The sequence below is a fragment of the Equus przewalskii genome, chromosome 32 (genome assembly GCF_037783145.1).
Source record: "Equus przewalskii isolate Varuska chromosome 32, EquPr2, whole genome shotgun sequence".
NCBI lineage: Eukaryota > Metazoa > Chordata > Mammalia > Perissodactyla > Equidae > Equus > Equus przewalskii.
The window spans coordinates 23400784-23427560 of NC_091862.1; the positions used below are offsets into that span (position 1 = coordinate 23400784).

General features: G+C 41.3%; 1 protein-coding gene across 12 annotated transcripts in view; it reads right to left on the minus strand.

Annotated features, from left to right (window-relative positions):
- Positions 1-26777, minus strand: part of ADGRG6 (adhesion G protein-coupled receptor G6) — a 133273-nt gene that overhangs the window by 10556 nt on the left and 95940 nt on the right. For all 12 annotated transcript variants that reach the window (XM_070603260.1, XM_070603267.1, XM_070603257.1 and 9 more), the window contains 9 exons: positions 25736-25907; positions 23969-24109; positions 21746-21865; positions 20143-20188; positions 18652-18758; positions 14723-14850; positions 13748-14016; positions 12213-12309; positions 9833-10116 (listed from right to left, as the gene is read on the minus strand). In XM_070603260.1, coding sequence (XP_070459361.1) covers positions 9833-10116; positions 12213-12309; positions 13748-14016; positions 14723-14850; positions 18652-18758; positions 20143-20188; positions 21746-21865; positions 23969-24109; positions 25736-25907 — 1364 coding nt within the window. The remainder of the gene's footprint in view (positions 1-9832; positions 10117-12212; positions 12310-13747; positions 14017-14722; positions 14851-18651; positions 18759-20142; positions 20189-21745; positions 21866-23968; positions 24110-25735; positions 25908-26777) is intronic.

A 26777-nucleotide genomic window follows, 5' to 3' on the forward strand; every position in this document is an offset into this window, starting at 1 on the left:
TAAGGCAAAAGTTTCTGAAAAGTGTGCAAGTGAGTTGCCGAGGGACTGCCTCAGTGATACACGTACCAAGCAGAACATCCACACATGGGAGTGTCTGCTAGAGGATGCAGGGTTGAACTGAACCTGAAAAAAGCTTTTGGTGGGGAGGTGGGGGAAGTTTCCAGGACAGGTAATTCATTGAGTGACTACTAAGCACTGCAAAGCAGGAGGCCCCGTGTTTTAGGAGTTGGATATTCAAAGAGGAACAAGGTAGACAATCACTGCTCTCGTGGGGCGAAGGGTCTAGCATGGAAAGGCACAAAAGTAAAAATTATTACAGAATGTTTGAGGGACATTAACACTTACCTGTTCCTTTCAAATATGGAGGATCATAAAGAAAACTGCAAATTACATGGTAGTGTGTACAAGTGGCAAGTGGGAAAAAGTTGTGAAAGTACTTTCTTCTGATATGTACAATTAAATTTGCAAAATACGTCTCAGGTTATGCTTATCTGTTTTATTTTTCAGTACCGCAACTTAAAATGGCCCATAATTTTATCCCAGAATAAATTCCATTCTTAGGAAGTATTAAAAAGGAGCCTGCTGGATTTCTAGAGGATGGCCCTGACCGCAGAGAAATGGCCGTGGCTGAGCCTCCGCCTCTGGGCTTCTCGTCTGATCATCAGTGCGCGCCCGACACTTAGTAGGAGCTCTATAAATTCCTACTGAAATTACTGCTTGAAAATGATTCCTTATTTTGACTTGTAGAAAAATGTTACTATGAAAATACTGACTAAACTCTAGTCACTGATTTCAAATGGATGACCAGCCCATTAAAAGTTTCCTGGGAAATTCAAACACATTTATCTGAAAGGTATAAAAAGGCATTTAACGATCTAAATGAAGTCATATTAGTAATTAGTAATATTATCATTTTATTATGTTTATATCATTATAAATATTTATATAAGTAAAATATTACTTTGTTTATTATTACATTATTTATTACTAATACATTATCAGTAATAATTAGTGAAGGAAATATACCCTGGTGACCTAGCTCTTTGTCTGAAATTATACCAGATAGGTTAGGGAAGTTCTAATTTTATTTTAAAATACTCTAATATATATGAATCAAATTTCAATCTTTCAGAAAACAAACAAACAAACAGCTCCCAAAGGTCCCTGTGCTGGGTCGGGCTGGGGAGGGAGAGTGGAGACAGGACACTGCTTGCAGACTGTCCTGGCCTGTGCTCGGGCGCCCCAAGTCTCAAGGGAGAGGAAAGATCTCCTTCCACACTTAAAACCCCTCGGCCTCAGGACCTGCAGTCTGCCCACCTTCCCAGGGAGCGGGGAACAAACACCAGTGGGTGCAGCCCTCATCTTCATACCTGAAATGACTAAATCTGATTGCTTTCCAAAGCCTTCGCACACCGACGACCCCCAATTCCCTAGCCAGTTTGCTAATACAGAAAATCCTTTGAATAAGTAAGCATGCTTTGTATCACTGGCAGTGTAAATAACCAATGTGTATAAAAAATGTGAACTGGTTCAGATCCTTTGAAGTGTTCAAGAGGTGGTGGCAGTCAGAGTGAAGAGAGCGAGGGCACAGAAGCCTGAGGTACAGTCAACACAGGTTACAGTTGAAGGAGGCTGTGCGGTTTGAGAAGAGGGAGCCCTTTGCCTCGGGTTTACTCTATTTTTGTTAACGAGGGCAGAATTTGCAGACTTTGTTCTTGGAGGTATTTTTATCACACAGCTGAAAATACAGGTAACCGTGTGTTCTTCAACAATGGTTTAACAGAATCAAGGATTAGAGCTGGAAGAGATTAAAACTCCAGCTAAGGGCTTCCATCCCCAGGCGCTCACCCAGGCCTTATTCCCCATAGGGCCTTGATTTTCATTTAGTTGAGGGCAGAGGGTAAAATTTGCTAGATGCTGCCTCGCTTGGCACTCCGTAGTTTTTATAAATGTCATATATACAGGAGGAAAAACCTTGAGGTTACGTCTGGTGTTTTGAGGACGTTGGAAGAGAAATAGTTCATGGTTTGGGCTTTTTCAGCCTTGCTGGGGGTGTTATGATGTGAATTATTTTGAGGCTCTGATGCCGACCACATGGAGTCAGAGAGAAGGAGCTTAAAGATAAGATAAAACTGACTTAATGAAACAACTGTTTTAGGTTGCTCAGTGCTCCCCTGAATCCTAACTGTAAAACGTGAGATGCCATTGCCTGCTTTTAAGGAACCACATTTGCTTGTAAATACGCAGGCATCCAATATATAAATTAGATGCAAAATTTGATACATCTGCTCTAAAACTATGTGATAGAAGTCATCTAAATGCTCCATGGCCCACTATCAACTCTGATGCAATGGGACAAAATTAGATAATAGGTATGAAAAGTTGGAATTCTTAGGAATGAATAGATTTTTAAATTCCAAGGTAATACGCAGATTCTTTAGCCATAAGATACATTTCCATTTTAAATCAGAATAGGACTCTCATTATAGGTTATTTTTCTACTTGCAGTAACTAGCGCTTTTCACATGAATTTGTTAGTCTGGAAATAAAAATTATACCCAAATTCTTTCATGACCAAACACCCCTTTGAGAGTTCAGCAGTGGGAAATGTGGTAGGTGTTGCATCTGGAGCAGCACACATACACAGCATGGAAAGAAACTCTAAACACTCTGGGCACAGGAGGAGGAGAAAATGCAGCGGGCGAGCCAAGGGCACTGGGAGGCCGAAAAGAGAGAACACTGGGCTAGTCCCTCTGCAGTTCTGAGTGCTCTTTTTTTTTTTTCCATCTACTTACAGATCTTAGTGCCAGAATCATAACCCAAATCATAAAACTTTAGAGTTCTACATTGACATGCATGGAATCGGTTTGATTTCTCATCCCTGTCTCTGTTCTCTTCCTTTCAAAGGTTTTCCCTTTGAGCATCTCCAGATGGATCATACAGCACCTTGAGGAGGCTCTCGTACCCCCTGGAAAGCGTGCTCCTCTGGCTTTCTGGAAAGGGCTTTCAGCCATGCCTGGGACCATACTCATCCGCCTTTACACTTCCTAGTGCCTTACAGCTCTATTAACTGACCAGGGAGTAGGGAACATTGCCCAGAAAAGCTGGAAGCTAGAGTGGCTCAAAAGATTGAATTCAGATGTAAAGGCTTTAGTCCATCTTGACAGGCTGTGCTAGTTCCATGGCACCTGCATGGCTCACAACACAGAGGTCATGGTGGTCCTTTTTAGGTGACTCGCAGTCTAAAAAACCACCAGTCTGATGACTCCTGGGCAAAGGTCCTTAGCAAGAGTTTCAGCAGCTTGACAACTGCCTTATTCTTTATTTTACACCTATAAGAACCCGGATTCCATGCTAGACAAGAAGAAAAAACAAAAACTTAAACCCACTGTAAATGAACAGATTCCTGACCAGTCCTCCGCCCCCTGGTCCTACCCTCACCCCTCCTTCCTGTTACCTCCGCCTTTCACTAACGGGAGGTATCTGCTCACTTTTTAAAAAAGTGTAGACCAAGGTGTGAATTCAAGACATCTTAATTCTCAGTAAATTTCGCAATTTTCTCATTTAAAATAAATGACCTTTTCAAGCGTGCAGGAGGGGTGTCGCAAGTACGTGGGAAGAGGGCCTAAGGGTTCTGTTAGAGAGGAAAGAGCAACGCATTCCACCTCCTCAATCCTCCTAGACAAGCAGCGCGGGCCAAAGATGGCTCCGTAAACACGATGAAGGGACACCTGAGAGAGTGCTCCCAACTGGGAGGGAGAAACAGTCTGCACAATCTCATCAGGTAGTGGATGTGGTTTTGGGGATCTAGTCCTTTCGCCCACCTCAGAACACATTTAAGTAGCACGTCTGGCAGAAAATAAGCCTCCTTTCAAGCATCAGCATTATTTTCACCGTAGATTGTATGGGCTTGTCTTTAATCTTGGTCTTTATAAGAGCTATTTAACTATTTATTTAGAAAAAAAAAAAAGACATACTTAGCCTCAATATTTTGGCTAGGAATTTGGCTCCCACATAGAATTCATTCCCTTTGGTTGATTCTGGCAAAGATAAGCGGCTTTCCAGGGCAGACGTAAAACAAGTAGCCAAAGGGATGTTCTCAGATCTTCAGCCTGATTATCAAAAGTTAAAAAAACTGCCAAGGAACAGATCCCCTTGGGTATGAAAGTAGATGCTATACAGTAAAATTCAGGGCAGCACATTCACTACTCTAAAAGGTCATTTTCAAGAAGCCTGGAGGAGAAAATAAAACAAAAAACCTTGGGTCCTTATCTCCTAATGAGTTCTCTACCCATTAAAGGCCATCGACACTTTGAGCAGTCATCATCAAGTTCCAACAAACGGCCAAGTTGAGTTTTTCTCACCCTGGATGATAAAGATCCAGAAACACAGTTAAGAGGAAGATTGCAGATAAGGACAACTTCAGGGATGTGGGCTGGAATCCGAGTGGATAGTGATGATGAGTATCTTAATCAGGCCCCTGGACATAAGCGCTTCTGGAGTTTTGATGCGAAAATCAATCAAGAATCAATCAAACTAGGTGTTTGGGCAAAAAAGGATAGATACATGCTTTAGTTAACTGATTTTTGACAAAAATGGTCTCGATGACCTCTGAGCTTCCTAGCAAGGCTGAGTCCAAAGCTTTGAACAGCTCATATGTTGTCTTACAGACACAGCCAGCTGGCTGCTGGGCCGGGAATCTCGGTTTATAGTTTCCCTTTGGGAACCTCCTGAATCCTCCTTTCATTCTACCAAGGTGCCCTTTAGAAAATTATTCCTCTGTGGCACAAGACGCCCTGCCAAAAGATGAGTAATTCATTTCCTTGCAGTGTGCAATGTCTCAGCCAACATGTGGCTTCAGATGTCAAGGGTGAAGGGGCCCCTCTTTCTGCCTCGGCGCCGGCTCACTGCGTGCCGTACTTGCAACTGCAGCACAGCTGAACTGCCGGGAGGCTCCGGACCCATGATTTGATTTAATCTTCTTAGTTTACCAATAAGATTAAAATAATAATAATAATAAACATATTTCCCTAAATGATTTTTGCTAACTGAGGGTAAGAGAGTAAATTCCCATTTAGTCATTAAACTGTATTTACTAACAGTTCTTTTAAATGGACATATTCACTTTCTAGAAACTTTGAAATAAAAAGTTAGACAGGCAGTAATTTGTCTTCTTTTTCTGCTTATGCATTTGTACCCTAATAACGTGTCCATTTTTATATATACTATATTGTAAATATTACATTGTCGGATTCAAACTGACCTTGGGAAACTCATTAACTCTTCTGAGCTCATTTCTTCATCTATAACAAGGAGAAAATATTCTCTTTCTTGAGCATCTATTTTCTAGACTCACTGAACAATTACATCAGATCACGGATGTTACGTGAAAGTGCTTTGTAAACCACAATGCACCACACACACGCCAACGATTTCCGTTGCTCTGGGCATCTTCATATTACCCAATTAGTGGACGGCAAACATCACCTCTGAGTAGACTCAGGTCCTTCTGTGTTCGCCGCAGCAGTTGCTATTTGCAGAACGACATCATGCGTCTCATTACGCTGTCAGATATGCATACAGAAGATGGGCTGGTCATGCCCAAGACCATTAATCAATATCGTTTCACATACCAGAAAAGGAAAGTTGAAGATCAAGCTCTTGGTATGGGGCTGGACTTTAGATCCTGATGAACTCACCAGGAGTGTTAAACTTTCCTATACGTTGGAGAAGCCTGATCTAATTGGTAGCGTCAAGCACTCTTATAGTTAACAGTATAGTCTGCGATACTGTTCATCAGTTGTATAACAAGCAGCTACAAGCCTGCGCTGCACCTCAGAGCCACAACCCAAACCCACAAGGGCAGCGACACTGCCACGGGATACAGATGCCCGAAAGGACTCCGGCTTGGATCTCCTCAGAAACCAGGGAACTGCCTTTTATCTCCTCAGGACGAATTACATTACAGTTGTAGGATAACACTCTCAGGCATGTGAATTATGAGGTACTTTTGTCAAACATATGCTGTCTTTTGAATAGTAATTTGTTTACCCTACAATTTTCTCAAGTTGTATTCTTTAGAAATAACTAAAATTTCTAATACAATGATTTGCCAGTTTCATCCTGGGGAAAGTACCAAAGATAGCAAAAGCAGATAGATAGGTAATTCCACCATGTTAAGCGAAGACATGTTTTTATCTTTTTATCTTATAAGAAAAAAAGTTAATATATAACAATCAAGTGAAGTAGGTAAAATAAAAAGAACAAAGCAATACATTGTGGAAAATCAGAAAATAAACTTGGTTTCAGCCTTATTCAATACATGATTTCATGTGCTTATTTAAGTAGGTAAAATTTTAGTTATAGCCATGTAGATTACAATAATTTTCTGATATCCATTTAACATGTTTTTTTGGCAATTAAATTGTACAGTTATAAGTGTACATTAAAAATAAAAATACATATAAAAATAAAAAACATATTAAAAAATAAAACATAAAAATAAAGCATATATAAAATTGTAATATATAGGCTATTCAAATTTATGTGAGTATCCAGATAACAACACATGTATAGGTGTGTTAGTACATACACATACATACATTTATTAAGCATCCTGAAAGATAAAATGGATTTTTAACATATTTGAACCAAATTTTTGAAGACATACAAAAAACTGAAAATAAACATGCTATCAAAAGCCACTCCTGTGATATATCCACCCTGACATCACTGACATCACTACAGACCCAGCACGTGTCCCCCTTGCAGGTCCCACCTCTGTAACACTGCATGGTGACTTGGGGCATTCATACTGAAGACCCTGCTGAATTTTAGACGCTGAACTACAGGCTAAATTGAGAAGATGAGAATTTGTTTGGCAGAGTTTTCTTTTTCAGAATACCATATGACATTCTAAATCTTCAGCCATTGCTAAGACTTGTGATGACAAGCTTCAATGAACAATATTACATTAACAAGAAGACCTCTTACCCTAATCATTCTAGAAAAATAAAAGTTTACTTTAACGACCAAACCAGTGATGAGAGTTTTGTAGCAGCTTACGTCCTAAATTTCTCTTGCCTCCGTTCACGCCCGTCTCTCCAGCTGCCCCACCCCTGCCAGAGTCTAACATACTGCGCCACCGACCTCACCCGGACCGTTGCGATGGTGGCCTCTGCTCTCCCTACAGCCCCTGTTGGGCTGCTCCAATCCATGCTCCACACTATGTCCAGCTTCATCTCTATAAAATGTACATCCAATCACGTCACTCCACAGGCCTAAAACCTTCCAAAGACCTCCCCTTGCTCTTATAAAGATCAAAATAGAGTGCCTGTGGTCTAGCTCCCGCCTTCCTTTTGCACCACACCACCTGTTGCTCCCCTGGCTCTGTTCTCTCTCTCTGCTTTCAGGTTATATGAGTTTTCTTTTAATTCCTTGAGCATATGATATAGTCGCTAACTACAGCAAATTTTTTGCACATGAAGTGCCGTCTGCCTGAAGTAGTGTTTCCCCAGTCCTACTCCCACCTTCCACTTAGTTAATTTCTGTTGCTCCTTCAAATTTCAGCTTAGACATCATGCCTTCTGTCATATGCTCCCAATACCACCATGTATGTTTTATATGGGATATATCTGAGTAACGTCAGTCTCCTACTAGCATGTAAGCTCCATGAGGTGAAAGGATCACATCAAGTTTTTTTTTTTATGGAATAAAGAATATCAGAAAGAAAAAATATAGACATAGTTTAGTTTGCCTATACTACCTAAGTTCATTTTGCCACTGAATTGTTTTCTTAAATTGTCTAGATTCTATGTGCATCCTTTAATAAGGCATATACTTTTAACAACAACCAAGCCTCTCTTGGAATGTTCAGAAAATGACTCAAATAAAAACCATTAAGTGACTTTCCACAGCATCCTGAGAAGTTTTCTACAAGCCTGGCCGGTAAGCCATTGCTGGTGGACTCCCGCGCGCTGTCCCACTGTCTTTTAATTTAAAACTCCTTTTGCAGGAGGTGTTTTTAATATCACTGGATGTGCAGAAATCTGTTCTGAATTTAGAGAATTTAAAATCAGTCTTAAAAGTTGGTGATTTATGAAGAACACTGACTTGATGATGCTTTACAACATTTTTCCCTCCTGACAGGAGACCTCTGCTGGGAAAAATGAAACATCCCAATTCTCACTAACGGAAACAGAGCTGAAGGTTAGCAAAACTGCCAGGAAATTCTAAAAGAAAAAAAGAAGGCTGGGCGGCAAATTAATGTGCCTTTCAAGTAAGTCCTGAAATATAAAACCATGGAATTTCTAATGTGAGTGGCCATTTCTTATCTTACGGTCAATACTTATCTGGGCACTTTCATGTTGTCTGTTACACAAGAGATTAAATAGAGGAATGCTCACTTTACAAAGCTAGATGCAAAGAGGATGGATTCATATGCTACCTATTCTGCTTGCAACTTCTGAAGGTGCACTTGAGGTGCCTTATTCTATTTACTGAAGATAATGAACCCACATATTTCCTCTCTTATGGAAGAGTAAACCTAAATAAAATTTGCTGAAGTAATTAATGTGTATTTATGCCAGAGGAGTCTCAGATTGGATTTAGGCCATCCCCAAAGCCCCTCCCCCTTTCTTCATCCAGCAGTCCATTTATTCATTTAACAAACAATTGCTGAGCACCTCCTAGGGGACAGATCGTTTTGCAGGAGCTCACAGGCTTGTGGGAAACCTAAGAGGAAAAGCAAAGCAGGGATGTGCGACACAAAGCAGTAAGCACACTCCTGCAGGCAGATACAGACTTAGAACACACCTGTAGGGAGCAGCTGCCTCTGTGGCTCATTCGGTGAGTGGCGTAAACCTGCTTCCCCCTACACTTTCCACCCCAGCTTAGATTTCCTCAGCTTTAGTCAGTGCCACCTTCCCCACACACCTGCAAGGGCACTGCCAGTAGCTTCCGGTGAGCCAGGGGAACTGCCCTGCTTAAAAAGACTCCAGGCTTTGTTACCTCATTCCTTTTGCAGCATGGGCCTCAGGATGCTTCCGAACACTAGGGAGTTTTATTACCAACACAGGGTATACCCAATATCTTAAAGAACGTCATTCTAGTTTCAAAAAACCTAATTCATAGTCACTCCAGCATAAAAGTTACACTCCTCCTAGAGTACACTTGAGGAAGTCCCAGGAAATCAGAAGCATCACAGTAACTCCTTCAAGGAGCGCTTGTATTTTTGTAAAAGCAAGGTCATTGGCAAATTTCTGTTAAATTGTTGAACTAATTGCCAAAATTTCTGTTAAATTGTTGAACTAATTGCCAAAAAAAAGAGGATTTCTGAACCAGAGAGTTGGTATTTATTTTGAAAGTCAAGGAGCCAAGGAATCAAGGTGGACCGCTCTGTCCGTGCATGGAGGTTAAAGATTCTACTGGCCAAGAGTGGGGCCCACACGTACCACAAAGAGGTTCCAGGAAGAGCATGGACACTCAGCAAAACTGTGAAGAAGGTGAAGTTGTCGGTGCCTCCCTTCACGCTTCCCACTGGGCACCTCCCTGCCCCATGTTCATTCACGCAGCAATATACGTTTATTGAGCACCTGTTGTCTGCCAGGCACTGTTCTAGGTGCTGAGGATACATCAGGGAAAACAAACAGACATTCTACCTCATCTCTCCCTTCAAGACCTTTCTCATGAGTACCCAGCCCGTGCCTGGAACTGTGCTCAGCCCGTGGAACAGAGATGTAGAAACTTAGCATGGCATCTGTCAAACAGTGAAGCTGTCTGAAAATATGATACAATCAGAAAGCAGAAACTGGGCAGGTACCATTTCTCTTACCTTGTAATGAATTGAAGATGGAGAAGAGGTACATGAAAGCGACATTTAAGGGTCCCCAGGCGAAGAAAGCAAAACCCCACGTCATGCCCAGCAGAAACGTCAGGCTGACCACACTGCGCAGGTTCCTTAAGACCTCTTCGCGCAGCGTGCGGTTGCTTCTCTTGCCGTTCCTGCCGCAGATCTGCACCATCACCACGATGAACATGGCGAAATTCAGGAAAAACATGACTCCAAAATACCCGGCACAGGTCACATAAAACACGACTGGATCCTGAATCCAACAGCTTAAAGAAGAAGAAGAAATGAGAAAGAGAAAGATTTACTGCCGAGTCCTGTTCACCTACAACTTCTCCTGGCTCAGTCCGGGCTTCTGAAGATCTCACAGCAGGCCTTTCTCAAGTGCCTTTTGAAAGTCACTTCATTTTCTTGTGCCCCAGTTTACACAGCTTTTTTGGTTTGTTTTGGATAGCCATCTTCTTAATATCTAGTTCTTTAAGTCAACAATTAAGAAGAAAACAAGATGGTTTCTGGAATTCTGGCCTGGTGTGAAGACACTCTTGCTTGGCTCACCCAAAACCGACTCTAAGCCTCTTTTCTCTTCTGTGCCTGCACTCCAGAGAATGGGAATAGTGAAGACCCCTTTCCTCAGCCTCCTTTGTATTTAAGGGGTGGCCATGTGGACATTGTTCTACAAAATGATATGGAAGCAGAGTCCGCTAAAGCATTTGGACAGAGCTATTCTCGACAGACTCAACTGGCAAGGCCCTTATTCTTCGTTTCTGCTTCAAACATGAAAGCGAGCTCTGGAGCTGCAGTAATCATGTTACATCCAGAGACAAAAGCCAGGAGAGCTGCAGAGCCATGGGCCCTGACGTCTGCAGCCACAGGACCAATGCCAGTTGTTGTCTACTTCCAAGTTTCTTGTCATGTGAGAAGAGTAAATTCCTACTTATTTGAGACACACATAAATAGTGCATTCCATTACCGCAGACAAAATAATTCCTATTAATATAATTGGTCTAGTTGAGGCAAGACTGTGATATCCTCACACTGACACTTCTCATGCACAATTAAAAAGCTTACATCAATTATAACATCCTTATGAGATGAGGAATGATATACTTGATATTCACAATGATACAGAGATCAGAAAATAGACGAAAGCAATTTAAAAACTGTACTATGTGTAAAGTGTGCTAAGAGTAAAGTTAAAATACTACAATTTGCCAATGCCCCAGTGTCTAACTAATACTCTGGAAGCTCTTAAGTACTTGAAAAATTGCATGAATTATACGAGGCAATTAAATTCATCTTAACATTCTAGTGTACATGGTCATCATTCTGGGTTCTTCCACAATGGAACATGACCTGCACAAAGGCAAAAGCTGTCCTGAACATCTCTGAATCCTATAACCTAACATGACTCCTGGCATACAGTAAATGCTCAATAAATGAGAGTTGTTGCCAGCACAACAATTTACTAAATAGTACTTTGAAGTCCTGTAACAATTGACTAACATACTTTCCAAATTTCCTCATTTAGAACTTATGACTTCTACACTTTTAATATATCTATTTTATAAAGGTCCCCAAGAGGTCCACATGGAAGTCCTTCTGGGATCCTGAAATTCCTGACCTGGGTCCTTTATTTTCTGCTAGTTCTTGTGGGGTCTTTTGAGTGCTACTTTGGGAATATTAAAAGAAGGAAAGGGACAGGACTGGATACTGATTGGGTATAAAAGTGTTATCCATCCATGAAATGTGCACAGAAATGAGCAAGCTCTTTCAGTCAGGGATAGGCTCTGTATTTATGCAGTAATTCAGTCAATTAAGATTTACTGAGTCCCTACTACGTGCTAGATAACATATGAGAGATCTAACTGCCAAAACTGAACAATAGAAAAATCCCAGCCTCAATGATCTCACACTCTGAAGAGAATTTTCCAAATTATTCAAAAACTCACTGATTTCTCCATTCTTTCCATTTCCACATAACACTGGTATTGGCACTGACTCGCTCACTGTCTGATACTGCCCTTTAACTCTCTTGAAGACGTGCGTGGGTTTAAGGAGGTGGGAGTATTATGGACTCTCCTTAGAATAGAATGGGTCTTCTTAGCCTAGGAGACAGTATCTTAGACTTGTGAATTCCCCCAGATGACAGAGCACAGTGTTAATAGGGAAAAGTAGCCCAAACAGATCAGAGCATTCAACTGAATTCATCTGTGGTATAGCAGAGACCATGGCAAAGGCATGCAAACACACTGCAAGCTTCCAAAACAAGAAGCTCGCTCCTGGCACAGAAGCTTACACTAAACTTCAGGAAACAAAAGATATCCACTCACCACAAATAAATTCCCAACAAGTTTTTATTACTTACAATTCGTCACCTTGTTCTTTTCCATAACTTTCTTTTCCATAGACTTCATTTTGCTTTCTGCTTGCTAGAACAATTGACACGACCAAGGCAGGCAAACCTGTTAAAAAAAGACCATGGCATCAAAAACTCTTCTCAAGCATCTGGAACTACTTTGTAAACTGATAAGGGCAAGGGAAAAAAAAGAAAGAAAACACTCCATATGACAGAATCAAATTTCTTAGAACTGACAACTTGGTTAAAAACCACCATAAAATCCCCTCTTTGTTAGGAAATATCCAAATCTAACCAGCAACAATGAAAACCTACTCTTAAAGGACAGATATTTAAAGACTCTGTTTGCTTTCTGGTACCCACTAGAGAACCAGAACCTGACTTACGTTGAATCCAGCACCAGCCAAATGTGGCTTCATTAATGATGCCTGTTATACTGTCAGACTTCATGCAATAAGGGACCTACAGCTTACTGTGTTCTTTCCATACAAAGACAGCCTTTAGAAAAAGTAAGAGAAACACAATGGGGGTACGAAGTCTTTATAGTCTTCCTGATGCTCCTGAGAGGATCAATAAAGTATTTGCATGCGTATTTCAGTGGGGAAATGCTCTGCCCCTCTAACTCCCTGAAAGATGCGTTCGTTGCCTCCTAAGGTGGTGCCAAATACCTTGGGAACGTCTCATACTTCTATATTGCCGTCTGAAAAAGAGAACTGTGAGAAAGCTAAAATGCCTGGTCTGATACGAAACCCAGATGAAGAAAGGAGCCCAATTATAAGATTCCACACAGGTTAATACAACTATCCACGTCTGGCTGAGGAACCATGTTAAGAAGTTCAAGGCAAGAATTCTGTCAGTATTCTGGTTGTACACACAAAAGTAACATTCTCTCTCTGGTTTCCAAGACAGGGGCATGTGTCTAGGGGATCAGCAGAGCTAGGAGGGTGGACTGGCTTTATATTCTGAAACATATTGGAAATGCACCCCTGTCTGCCAGCTGCTTCTTCAGTCTTGGGTGGGCCGGCTCTGGGCTCAGGAAATAAGTTTGTGGTGACTCAGGAGCTGGGGCTTTTTCCTTTACTCCTGAATTTAGTAAGGACTGCTGAATAGTTTTAAAAAGTACTGTTCTAGGGGCTGGCCCAGTGGCGCAGCAGTTAAGTGCACCTGTTCTGCTTCGGAGGCCCGGGATTCACCCATTCGGATCCCGGGTGCAGACATGGCACCGCTTGACAAGCCACGCTGTGGTAGGCGTCCCACATATAAAGCAGAGGAAGATGGGCATGGATGTTAGCTCAGGGCCAGTCTTCCTCAGCAAAAAGAGAAGCATTGGCAGCAGATGTTAGCTCAGGGCTAATCTTCCTCAAAAAAAAAAAAAAACCGTTCTGAGGAAGTCCCTTCCTTAGGATGTCTATTATCAAATCCACATCATTTGCAATTTTGAAGTTCCTTTTACTGGTGCTATTCTTTCGAAAGAGGATTTTCCTATGAGAACTGGCAATTTCTATGACAGTCAAAAGGAAAATAAAAAATTTTAGGAGGCTTACCCCAGCCAATGATGCAGAATTTCAGTATGTATCGGCGGATGTAAGTGTTAAATACTTTCACAAGAGCAATGTACATGTGAATTGCTTCCAGCCCCATCCAGGTAAAGGTTGCCAGAAGGAAGAAATGCAGCAGGGCAGCCACTGCCGTGCAAAGACCATCCACGTGAAACGAGGTGATCCAGCCGTCCAAGAGAAAGATGAGATTCAGGAACAGCAGGGCCGTACTTAGGTTCATCAAGATTTTGGAGGGATAATCCCTTCGCAATTTTCTAGAAAAGGAAAAAAGAAATATACACAAGAATACTGTAAATAAATCTTTGAAGCACAGGCAGTAAATTCATACTTTATAATGCTCTGCAACAGGCCAGGCTGCACCATCCTTATGACATGGCTCCCCTAGGAGCAGGGCTAAAGATATTTGTGACTATTTTGCAAATTATAAAGATTCTCTTTAAATGTTAATTTTATGGCAAAATTGTTTCCAAAATTTCCAATTGGTTTCAACGAACTGATTTTTTTCAATCCAGGAAAAATTCTAGAGCTATAAAAATATTTTTGTTACAAAACAATTTTCTGAAATTTTTTGAAGTTTGTTGATTTTTAATGAGGTAAGGATCCTTCTTAAAAAAATTTCCTGTTTCAGGATTAATTTAATAAGATCTGTGAAGCAAATGTTTTCACCTTTTACAACGTAAAAAAAAAGCATTTCATACCATTTTTGTTTCCTGAAGCGGTAATCATCTCTAAGAGGGGTTTAATGCATTTTTATCAACAGAAATACAGTAATTATAAATTAAGATTCTATAGCTGGAAAGTTCACGCTGCATCACATATCTCATGAGAAAGCTGAACATTAAAAGTGAACCACCCTACATGATTCACTAAGTGCATGAATGTTTTTAGAAGCTGAGGCAATTTTCCTATTCACATTTTGGAGTGGTGAGCACTGCGTTTGGCAGATAGAAGAATACTTACTCAAAAGCAACATACGTCAGGAGCGTAGTTGCTGAAAAGATAGCAGATATTCCGCACCCAATATAGGTGAGGAAGGTGAGAATTCTGGTGTTTCTTGCATCCATCTGTGAGGTGGTTCCTTGAAGGTCCTACATAAAACACGGAAGCAGCTGTAAGAATCTCTCGTTTCATGAGAACGCTGTTTCATTTTATTAGAAAAGTCCACTGTTAGCACTCAGAATCTCAGCTCAGTCCTAGAGGCTAAAAACAACAGTGTAAAGCAATATTGAAATTCCCATTAATTGTACTCTTGGTGATCACTCCACGAAACAAAAATGCAGTGTTACTGAGAAAGTTGCACGTTTTTTCATCGTTACTTTGTTATCCAAGCTCTTTGCACACCAGTATAACTTGAAGAGCAAAACCACCGGGTCCCCCAACAGAAACTGGAGAGGAGGTCATTGCCTTGAATAATAATAAGCAGGCCATTCCTAACATTTGCAAGGCTGGGGGCACAAGTACAACCAGAGGCCACCATGGCCCAGATGGCCAAGCCCTCAGGGGGCCCTGGTTCTCTGCACGGTAGGGAGGGGCTCCGCCAGCAGACAGCCAGAGAGAGGCCAGTGCTGGCACTGCGGCTGTCACTTTGAGCTTGGCGCTGAGGCCCCTAAGTGGTCATTTCAAAGCTTGGTGTGTATCCGGTAGGGTCTTTATTTTTTTCATAAATGAGAAGCTATCAAGAGTTTTGGGGTCATAATTTTTGGACTCCTCTGGACCTAAAAGGGTACCACTTGAAATGTTAGTGGTTGTGGGGTGGAAAGAAGTGAACACTTCCTGGCATACTAATATGAAGTATTAATTTCACTGTGCTGAGACAGACTTGCAGTCTGGGCCTGGCAGGAAAACCTTTCTTTTCTTCCTTAAATGGGGAATTTGGGACAGGGATAAATGTTGAGTTAAGATCAACCATCCAATCCTCATTGGAGGAGAAAGCCCCCTCAATTATGCAGATGTTCGAAGGTATATATTCCAAAAGGACTATGTGGCTTAAACTTTTGGGTCTTAAATTGTGGGGAAAAAAAAGACTTGTTTAGAAGTTTGAATTTCCTTTAATTTTCACCAAAATGTCAATAAAATCTGCTACTCACACAAAGGCCTGCAGCAAGTGGTATTGTATGTGCGTACATGTGTGTGAAACGAAGAAATGGGACTCAATTCCAGGTTTGGCTGATGCCGTGAGGAACAGGTGACACCTCTGTGACATCAGGAAATGCACAAAGTGAGTGACTTCAGCAGACACAGGCCTCAGGGTTGAGGGCACGTGCTCCATCGTCCTCTCCCAGGAACCCCTCAAAACACGGGGAGGACGTGGGACCCCCATGGCTCTCAGGGTGGAGTTTGAGACAGAGCCACGTGACTCAGAGACAGGTCACCTCAACCAACATTTTGGTTACTCCAGGTTCTCATTAGGCTAGAGAAAGGGTTTGGAGGAATTTCCAGGTGACTTGTCATGGCCTCTTGAAAAACCCCCGGCTGCCATCTAGCTGAGGTGGTAGAGACCACACAGTGTCACCACCACAGTGGTAGACACTCGCACACCACAATTAAAGCCACAGTGAAGATGCAAATCAAATAAAATAATGACGTTTACTGATACACATTTACACACAATTCTCATGTTGTTTTGTAATTTTCAAGAATCAAGAATACGAAAATATTTATTCCTCTGAACTTGCCAACATGGAAATGTACCAATGTTAAAAATACAAAAATAAGTTTTACCACAAGGAAATGTAGCACAGGCTATTAAATTCTTCATATATTTGTAGATTAGAAGATATAATTATGGGTCTGGGGTACATTCTTTTAACTTCCCATATGGTGAGTGTCTCACAGCACAATGTGGACTCTGGGAATATCTCACACAAGTGAATAAGGAGTTTGTAAATCAAGAAAGGCTCGTAACACAGTCTCGGTGGTCTGGAAAAGCTGACAGGATGTGGGCACACTGCCAGAAAGGAGAAATTCTGGAAAGTTTTTCTTCCAGCACTTTATAATCCCACAAAAGCAGCCAAGGTGGAAAATGGATGAGAGCACTAAAAAATGCACGTCTCCGCACACATGTAAAACTAACTGCTTTATCAGACGGCAACAGAAAAGTCATAAGTAATTCAAAGTCATAATAAAATTTCAACAGTACATGAAGAAATTGACCAGAGTAATGAGAAGCCAAACTTTAGATGCATATAAATCATCTCTGAAGAGTGAATTGTGTCAGCTATCTATTTATCTAATACTAGATTTATAGCACACACACACGCATGCTCAAAAACACACACAAACACAGCTGAAATATTTAAATGAATTGCCAAAGCTTAGATAACTGCATAAGTAATCATGCAAAATAAGTGTTTTCTGAAAGAATGCCTGCTGTCACTTTTGGAGAAAAGAGAACATGGAAGCAAACTGAGGGTTTTTGTTTTTAATTACTTGGGGAAAACATGCTATAGTTCAACTGTTCACTGTCATGTTCTGGTAGTAAAGAAAAAATATTTATATTTTGAGAAAGTTAAAAGGCTATCTTCTACGATTGTTGCCTTTTTAAATTATTCGTCCTTATCCCTGAGAGCATTTATGTACTGACTGTTAGGAGAATTAAAGCTTGCAAGGTTGTCATATGACAACATCCATTTACATAGGCCAACTAGATTCATGCGCCAAATACTGCATCCTGCATTCCATCCGCGTCCTCCCAGGCCCCCAGGGGGCGGCAAAGACCTTGAAGGGAGGAGCTCAACAGAGCCTCAATGTCTGACACGCGAATTCCAGGAGCTTCACTGCCTCAGCGCACATTCCCATCTCCAATAGGAAACAAATGCGGTTTGATCCCTTTATGGAAACTAGAGAAACAGTGACTGTGTTACAACCTGGAGGGTGCCAAAAAAGTGTCTGCAAAAACACCAGTGGGTCAGACATAAATGAAGGTATAAGTCTGTGGATGAATTCAAACAAGTTGTTGGATGTAAGGTGGCTCCAGAAAAGTGGGTGGGATGAAAGAGTTGATGCAATCTAATTTTTGTTTAAAACTGCCGGACGGGGGACTGGCCTGGTGGCATAGTGGTTAAGTACATGCACTCCACCTTGGCAGCCCGGAGTTCGCAGGTTCAGATCCCGGGCATGGACCTACACTCTGCTCATCAAGCCATGCTGTGGTGGCATCCCACATACAAAATAGAGGAGGATTAGCAAAAATGTTAGCTCAGGGCAAATTCTCCTCACACACACACACAAAAACCCAAAACTGTTGGACAGGCTGGATAACGAGATAAAAATAGGGCCATGCGAAAGAAGACAGGAAGAAAAAATGATACAAAGGCCTAACAGTGAGAGAAACTGCCATCCCGAGTCATCAGCCTATCCTAATGGGCTGTGGTCTCCAGGAGAGGGACAGCAGCCACTCTGGGTCACAGCTGGGTCACCTAGCACAGTAACTGGTACTAAGTCACATTTAAACATATTGAGTAGTAATACATTTTAAGAAAGAAAATTTTTGATCAAACTTTTCACAGTCCCCTTCCGTGTTGGTAAAACCCAACATTTTCTTCCTCTTTAACTTTTCTCTCTCCCTCTTCTCTCTTTCTTTCCCTGACTTTTTGTTTCTCTCATAATTCAAGGGTCTCCTGGTGATCTTGTTTCTGGGACTATTTATCATCACTGTTAATGCTATGGGGGAAAAAAGCAAGGTTTTCTTCTATAATTACTTTTGCATATTTTTAACATATGATCTCTCTGCTCATTAGATTCTTCCTTAAAGAATCAAAATTCAGGGTACAGACGAAAATTATCAGGAAATCATTTCCCTAACACATAATCTAAAGAGGCTGGCTCACAAATAGAAGTATTCCTTCCAAAACATCATTTCAAAAGACGTTGAGAAGTTCCTCCCCTACCATCAGAACTCCGAAGTGTGTGAGGTGGTTACAGAGGCAGACCGTCTCGCTTGCATCTGAATGTCCTTGTGTAACACATCCTGATGTGTTCCAAAATCCAGAAGCTTCTGTGGGAGGAAGTCAACAAACAGTGTGAAAATAACCGCGGGCCAGTTCCTTCTCTGTAGCGGATGATAACTTCTTTAGGGAAATATGCCCCGGGCTCTTCTGCCTTACAGTTTATCAGTAACAGAATCTATTTTGAAAGCTGCCCACACTTAGATTCCTGGAATCACAGAATGCTAGCGCTGGGGGGCAGCTAGAGATGACGGAGGGTGGTTTTAATTGGGTTCCACTGAAGTGCTTCAGGGGTTCTGCAAAATTTGACTCATGATTAATTTTTAATATACTTCAAAATCAACTTCCATAAAAAGAAAACCCCTTTTCAAATAGGCTACATTCTAATGAAGTCTCTGGAGATCAACACACTTTTTTTTCCTTGGATCAGCCTATGTTTTCGTGAAGACATGGGAACAAAGGAGGTCAGCTTTCTTGGAACATGCGTTATGTACACAGCAGCCGTGTACGGTGGCCACTTATTATAAACACATTTAACACATTTTGTCTGACTTTTATGGTATGATACGGAATATGAGCAACTCATGAATGGGAAGAATATTTTAAGACTTCAAGGTGGTATCATTTTTAACAATGTATCTAGTAAATCAGGATCTTCTCAGAACTGTAACTAAAACCCAAACAATCACAAAAAACTTTCCAGCTGTGATCAGAAGAACCCAAAAAGGGGGGTTTGAGACCCTTCACACTACATTTCTACCAAGAAGCAGCCTGTACTGATAATTGGTTCCCCAATAACCCCACTGGGGAGCCGTGAGGGAAGGTGACCCTTAGGGGGCAGAGGTGGGAGGTCTCACCACTTGTCTTTCCTCTCAGAGATGGCCACACCTCACACCTACTGACTGACCCCTTAATTTTGCATTTCTCTCTTGATTGTCAACTGTCACTTTGGAGGCAGAACTTCCTTTCAAGTAATATATATCCATTCTAACCGTTCCTTTATTTACAGTTCTTTAGAGTTCTTTAGTCTACTTTCACCCACCATCTGAGGTCTGGAAGCCAGATTTTAAACTGTATGCCTTGTGCATATCAGATAATCTCCTCAGAGGTGTCCCAGAAGAATGAAATCAAGCATATATCGACACTCATCTGAAAGTGGCAATAAAAATGCATATTTTATTTTACAAATAACTGAAATTGAAGAGTTTGATTAAAAAAAAAAGTCAAGTCTGCTTATTTCTTCTTGAAATGAATAAAAACTCACAGAAATTAAAATTCACTTCCCAAGCTACCTAAACTAAATTTTGCAGCTCAGTTGCCATCACACTTATAACGTGACTCACCCTCGTTTGGGGTGGAATTTAAGGAAACGGGGGTGTCTAACAATGTTTAGAATTCAGTTGTTATTCAGACAGCCAATGTTTTAAAACTTACCACCATTGTCCAGATCCCAGAAGGCACAGACGGGATGATGCACAGCCTATATTAACAGAAGAATAAACATGTGAAATTGTGTTTAAAATAAATGAAAAATCCCACAATTTGAATATGGGAAAAGAATTAAAACGCTAAAGTTTTCACAAAGATCAGCATTAGTCATGCCAACACAACCCAAGAATGGCAGGCTGTTTGGGAGGACCGCTCACAAAGACTTCAAGTGGAAATCCATGACAGCCTCAGGAGGAGCCAGGCGCCCTCTACTGTTGGCTACCACATATATCTCATCATCAAACCCAAGTCTTAGCTTTCAGCAAAGCTCTTTACACTGTAGTTTCACTTCCTCTTCAAAATTCTCTTTTATGTCCAGCAATATGCCCAAAAGAACTGAAAGTAGGAATTCAGACACATTGCACACCCATGTTCACAGCAGTGTTATTCACGGCACCCAGAGTGTGGAAGCAGCCAGTGTCCATCAATGGATGAATGGATACACAAAATGCGGTGTGTGTCTACGCACATACACACACACACACACACACACAGCGGAATATTATCCAGAGTTAAAAGGAAAGGAGATTGTGACACGTATTATAATACGGATGAACCCTGCAAATATTAAGTGAAATAAGCCAGTCATAAAAGACAAATACTGTACGATTCCACTTAGACTACGTGCCGAGAGTAGTCAGATTCATAGAGACAAAGAGGAGAGGGGTGGCTGCCCGGATCTGGGCGAGGGGGACGGGGCGGTGTTGTGTAATAGGGGCACAGCTTCAGGTGTGACAGTTCTGGACATGGACGGTGGTGATGGTTGTGGAACAAAGTGAATGTACTTAACGCCACAGAACTGTACACTTAAACATTAAAACAGTAAATTTTGTTATGTATATTTTAGCACAATAAAAAGAATTCTTTATGGATGAAGGAGCTGAATCAGAGGAGGCCACAGGTAGAAAGAGGCGGCTTTGGAGGGCTCCATGACTGTGCAGGGCTAGTCCTTAGCCAACTGCCTCCCAGCCCGCTCAGCGCCGCCTCCTCCCTGCCTGCTTCATAAGTGGCAGAATCGGGACTGGACCCTCCCTCCATAAAAGAGGGAGCAGCCTGGGCCTTCTGGACAGTAAGAACCCTCATATAATTTTATCAAATAAACTGATGTCAGCAAGGGTAACAAAGCAATAAAAAAAGGCAACCTTTGCCAAGATTTTAGACACCTGCTAACCTCTGAAAAACGTCTCCTCTCCTGTTCCCCCTCGGCTTTCTCAGTTGCAGTAATCTTGGACTTCAAAAAACAACCAAAATCTTTAATGGCAGGATTGTGCAACTGTATGCATCTAATTTATCCGAAGTAATATCTGTTATGTCTTAAAGACAGTGGTCCTTTTCTTCACTTCCACTCTCCCTCCGATTACTGAGTCCCAGACAAGACGGCCAGGTTGTCCCGTTGACCTAGAGCACAACTTGGACCGGCTGCTCCCTTTTTGGAAAACCGCCTCCCTCCAAAAAATTGCCAGCTACGTCTTCTGATGGAGAGCACACGGCCCAGGAGTCTCTGAAACAGGCTGCCTCTGTTCCAGTGCTATTTGCAGCATTTTCTTACCTGGCTTCTCGCATGCTTGATTTTAATTCGAACAGGATCCTTCAGACCCTGGATAGTAATGTTTCCAATACTGCATGCCATTACATAACTCACTAAGGTGCCTTTCTTGGTTTCCACATCCTTCGAAAGAAAAAAAGGTATCATTCGTCAGAAGTATACACTTTAATTTTCTTTCGCTGCTCCAAAATAAGCAAACTGTCAGGACTCTTTACACTTAAGATCTTCAATTATAAAACATCCTGTTTATAACATCAAATTGCTGGCTTTCCTGGAAGAGCTCTGTTATTTCCCTTATTATAATAAATACATTGAGGGGGCATAATCAGTCAGTGTTGTAAGGCAATGTTCAGAAAACCTCATTCTTGATTGTCGTGACTGATGCCAGCCAGTTCACATCTGAAACAATGCTACCTCATAAATAATGTAAACTCATAAAAGCTGTGAAATGATTAGATCATTTCCCTACTCTAGAAAATAGATGAAGTTGTTTGCCTTTAGAGAATTATGAAGGAAATATGGTGTGAAAAATGAAAAAAAAAAAAATTCACCTTTCACATCCCTGCCAACAGCTTGACGTGTTTCCCAACTTACGCCTAAACGTAATTCTACGGGATTAAACTCCATCCAGAACGTCTACCTTTTCTGACTGTGCACCTGCCACTGTCTGGAGCCTCCACTGCGGAGACAACGGTGGTCGGGAAATCCAATCGGTGAATCTGCGAAATGACCGGAACCAGCAGACTGCCTCTCCAGTGAGGTCCTCTCTTCCTCTCCTTGTGTTTTTCTTGTCCAACCTCCTGAATGTCCCTATCTGAGCTTACAAGTCAGTTGCTTTGGAATAATTACAGAATTTCTTAAATGCCAAATAAATCTCAGCAACCAGAATGCAGCTTTTTATCACTCTCGCGTGGTCACTCTCAATAAGGTCGGCTATTGCTTGGGGATACGCAGCCTTTTCTTAAAAAATACTCATATCTTGTTCACGCTGTTCTGGGAGGACCATAGACCCTTAAAAGGTTTTCTCTCTGCTATAAATTTACTTTAAAAAACAAACATATGTTTCCTAAGAGGAACATTGACTGGGAGATGCCAAAGGCAAAGGAAACGATGACATGCAGAAGATTCAAAATGAAATGACGACACATTTCTAGAACTCTGGGAGTTGTCTCAGACCGCCCCCCACCCCGCCCCCCCCCCCCCCCGGGGCTGAACCCACCCCTGACGTTTCTGTATTGTTTTTAAAGGGGACATTGCTGTAAGCCTCAAATAATTTTAACAACTGCAGTTTCTATGTTCACAGCTTTTACATCCTTCAGAGTAATTACATGTAATTATCCTCCTAATTGACTCAAAATTTTTAGATAGCTTGTTCCCAAAACATTTGCTAATAAAATTTTAAAATTTTGGAGTTACTGTAAATGACTCCACGGTGTCCCCTTTGCTTACCCGGAGCCTCCCCTGTTGTTCCTCCACACAGGACGGACAGGGCGGATCGATCAGAAACAGTTCTACTGGCCGTGACACCTGCCACTTGGTCTCACAGAGGTCACATTGTTTGATATACAATGGTATCAATTCAACAGGTAACTTTTATTTTTAAAAAAAGGGCTCAGTGAAACTGCGCTAGATGGGGTTGTACTTTCAAAGGCAACCAGAGGTCACCAGTGTTTGCGAGCTGTGGACTTTCTAGTATCTAGAAATGATGCCAATAAAAATGATAATATGTGCTGAGCACAATGCCGCCCTACTCTGGGATGTGCGAAGGCCAAAGGCCATTTGAAACACCAAGGGGAAAACTGATTAAAGCCAAGAATGCTGCTCATTATGTAAACAGTGCTTCCTGCTGGGGAAAAAAAAGCTTTTCTTTGGCACACAATTCCTTTAACTCTGATGGTCTAAATTGCTGGAGAGCATAAAATATTTAACAAAAGGAATAATAAATAATAACGTCTTGACAAATTCCATTTCTAAGTGCATCACGCAAGTCTTAACCTAATATTTGATTCATTTTAAAAACTTAAACAAGCCCTGTCAGTAAGCATATCGTTATCTGCAATAATATACATAAATAATTATGCTAAAATTTTTCATTTTCTGAAAATACAGTAGGTTAATTTCTCTGTATCTCTTGATCTATTTTCAAGGAATCTGAAATTTTATTTTTCCCTTTGAGCAAAGAAACTCAATTTTCCATGGAAAAATTATAATTTCATGAACACTTACCTGAAAAAGTCCAGTTTTATTGAAGAAAGTAAACTGTACTCTTTTAACTAACACAGAATCTTCTTGACTTAAATTCTCAAGTAAGTTTGGAGGCAACATTACAGAAGCCAATGGATCCATCTGTTCACTCGCAAAATCCATCTGTCACACACGGAGACATATTGGTCAAGGAATCACAATTCAATCGCGATGACAACTTTATTCCACGTGCTGACGATGGCAGAGGAACCACCACGAGCATCGACTGGGCTGGGACCCAGCTTCCCTTTGCCTCTGAGGCAGGCACTGCCCTCCTGGGTGAATCCCCAACAGACAAAAGCATGGCCCCCATCATGGCTCAGGGTGAATTTTCCCCCATCGTCTGAGTTTAGTTTTACATGTGTGGCAAAAGACAAAAAGCACTGAGTTTAACCAAGGCAAGCTGAAATCTACAAATGAGTTAACACGTCCAAGTATAAGAATTAGATTTACCCTCAACAGATTTTGAGCCTTTCTCAGAATACAGTGAAAAATAACTACAACAACAACAATAAAAGAAGACTAAAGGGCTGGCGCTGTGGCCTAGTGGTTAAGTTTAGCATGCTCCACTTTGGCAGCCTGGGATCGGGTCCCTGGCACAGACCTGGCACTGCTTCTTGGTGGACATGCTGTGGCGGCAACCCACATACAAAACAGAGGAAGACTGGCACAGATGTTAGCTCAGGGTGAATTTTCTTCAGCATAAAAAAAAAAAAAAGACTGGCGTCAATTTGCCTAACTGCCGAGAATGCGCATCTCCACACAGGGGAAACAGCTGAAGTTCTACACACACTCCGGGATGTCATCATTCTGACCCCAAACATCAGGCCAAACAGTGTTTTCCTGCAAATGGACTTGGAATGAGACCGAGGCTGACTGAGTTTTTACCCTTAAAATTTGAAGCGGAATGATCCAAAGGGGCCCCTGGTCTAAAGCAGGAAAAAAGTTCTTCCTTATAGCCAGATGTTTTTATATTTCATCTTGGTTTGTGCCCTAGTTAAGAAGTATTACATGCTGCATGTGTGTTCTCCGTGTCAAGAACAATGCTGAATCCTTTCACCTACCTGCATGGCTAACACTGTCTAACACACAGCAGGAACCTGAAAATTACTTGCTGAAGTGTCACTTGAACAGGCCAGAGAGGCTCTCCATCAATCCGGCCCCAGCTTTCTTGTCCAGCCTCCCCATCCCTGCCATTCCCAGTCTTCCACATCATTGGTTCTCAAAGTATGGTCCTCAGACCAGCAATATCTGCAATACCTGGGAACTTGTTAAAAGTACAAATTCTGAGGATCTACCCAGGACCTACTAAATCAGAATCTCTGGGGATGGGACCCAGCAATCTGCTTGACGAGTCCTCAAGGTGATTAGAATGCACAGGTTGAGAATCTGGCAAAGAGCATCCACCATGTTTCTTCCCACTTTGGGCCCTTAATAAAGCTCTTTCTTCTGACTGAGCTGATCCCCACCCCCAATCTCAACAGGGAGGCCCCGACTCACGCCTGGGCACTCAGCTCCACCATCACCTCTTGTGGAAGGTAGGCTGAGCCAGCTGTCACCCAGGTTCTGAGAGCACACCTCCTGTGCACGCCCATACGCCTTATGCCATTGCTACTGCTAACCTTAGCCAACGGTCGACCTGCCTGCCACCCGTCAGACCAAGACCTCCTTGAAGGAGCAACTAGCAGGTGATCAGAAAGTTTTTATTTGTCTAGTTAATTACAATGAAAGGAACCACTGGCTTGTTACCTGGAAATAGGATTCATTATTGCTTGGAAGACCAATGCTAAAATTCGAAATTTCATTGGTCCCTGGGGACAGGGATGACACTCCAAGAGCCAAATTCCGCGTTGTGATATTCACATGTGATGTGCTGCTTAGGTCTATCTTGAAGGCCAATTCATCAATTGTTTTTAAAGCTCTAAATAAATGACAAATACCACTGTTAAGTAACACGTTTTAGGCACTGCAGATACATGATTTGCTGCAGGGTGAAATACAAACCAAATAAAATTGTCTTTAAATTTTCTGATCTTAACAAGAATACCCACAAAATTACCCCAAACCACAATATCAGTTAAAACACAAGATCATAGCAATGAATATACTCTCAAGAGAAATATATATTTTCCTTAAAAAGAAAATCAATAAACATCCTAAACAAATATTGTTTTCACTTATCTTAGCCTTCTTTTCCTCACATGAAAAATACCCTTCCTACTTCATAAATGCATGAAAATCAAAGGAAATAATGTAACAAAAGTATTTTTTGAACTGTAAGACACTGTAAAAACAAGTTTACAATTATGTAGATAAGGTAAGGTAGAGAATACATATTAACAAAAATAAAAGTTCCATTGAAGAAATTTGGTTGAAAGAAAGGAAATACAAAGAGAGAATTAAATATCTGAATATTCACACATTAAATGAAATAATTGGGTACCAAGTGAATTGTGTATAAATAGGTACATCTCACCTGCCCCAAGAATTTTATTCCAGAAGTCACAGAGCTGTGGCAGTTCTGTGCTACGGTCCACAGGATAGTGACTTATAGAGACCAAGTCATGCCTAAAAGATGTGAGTTAAATGTTTCCTAAGTGTCTCCTTTGCAAGCAAAAAGAAGTGTCATAAACTAATATATATAATAGTTTGTCTTTTGAATTAACCCCAGTTAACATTTTTAGACGAAAAAATGAAATATGGATTATGTTTTTCTGGGACTATTTATAGATCTAATCAGATGGAAAATGTTAATCAATTTGTAAATTTTATTTCTCAAAAAAAAATAGAG